Raw genomic sequence first — 960 nt, 5'->3', positions numbered from 1 at the left:
AATTGGGACTATGAACAATCCCGTTCGATCTCTATTAGAGCTGGAACAACATCGACAGTACACAAAGAAATGCATTGATCAATCTCTACTTATGTACACTTTGTTTGTAATATTACTTCGTTAGTGGTGCATCGACGACTCGTCGATAACACGTCTGACACAGTAATGCAGTTTAGAACCGACGTCAGTTTTGCTTCGTGTTTCTTACTTTTCGGCCCAGCTCATTTTAGAGAGTGTCAAAAATTACAGACCGGTTTTAGGGCCGCGAGGTCTCATAAGGCTGCCACTCTTTAGTAATCTCTCCTCGGTGTCTTTAGTAATCTCTCCTCGGTGTAAATACTCACCCCTGCACCCTGCCGATACCAGTGATGATACCACCGGCGGGTACTTCCTCCTTGTCGTACAGCTCGTAGCCGGCTAATTGAGAAAACTCGAGAAAAGGGGACGTCGGGTCGATGAGCGCGTTAATTCGTTCCCTCGGTAACATTTTCCCATATTTTAGATGCCTCTCCCTCGCTTTCTGCCCTCCACCCTCCACAATCTTACCCACCGTTTTTGTCAACGCATCCACCGCGGCTTTCATTCGAATAAAATTCTCCTAGAAGTTCGTTACCGGCTTAAGGATGTATTGGCTATACAGTCAATCCCAAACGCATTTTTTAAAAAGAAATCAGACGTCGGAAGAACATCACTAATAATAAACAACAACAAAAAATTTTCGATTTTTCCGAGACTTTTCCAAGGGGTACCCCTTCAAATTCTTCGAATTTTTCGTTTTTGGCCAATAACTTCCAAATCGTTGGATACGGAAAAATTGCATACGACCTTTCTTGTAGAGGACGACGAGATCTACAATTTCCATGTAAAAATTTTTCGCTAGCGTCAATAGTTTACGAGTAATTTGCAAAAAACTGTTTTTTCGTTTTTCGTCAATAACTCGTTAAACATTGATGCTAGCGA

At 42.2% G+C, this 960-nt stretch overlaps 1 protein-coding gene across 1 annotated transcript in view; it reads right to left on the bottom strand.

Moving 5' to 3' along the window:
• Positions 1–960, bottom strand: part of Mccc2 (methylcrotonyl-CoA carboxylase subunit 2) — a 5,811-nt gene that overhangs the window by 3,456 nt on the left and 1,395 nt on the right. Inside the window, exon 2 of the mRNA XM_018029496.2 lies at positions 345–598. Coding sequence (XP_017884985.1) covers positions 345–598 — 254 coding nt within the window. The remainder of the gene's footprint in view (positions 1–344; positions 599–960) is intronic.

Source organism: Ceratina calcarata, unplaced genomic scaffold (assembly GCF_001652005.2).
Source record: "Ceratina calcarata isolate Rehan_Ccalc_2016 unplaced genomic scaffold, ASM165200v1 scaffold48.2, whole genome shotgun sequence".
NCBI classification, from domain to species: Eukaryota; Metazoa; Arthropoda; class Insecta; order Hymenoptera; family Apidae; genus Ceratina; species Ceratina calcarata.
Note: the sequence above shows the minus strand (reverse complement) of the source record. Positions and strands in the feature narration are given on the sequence as shown.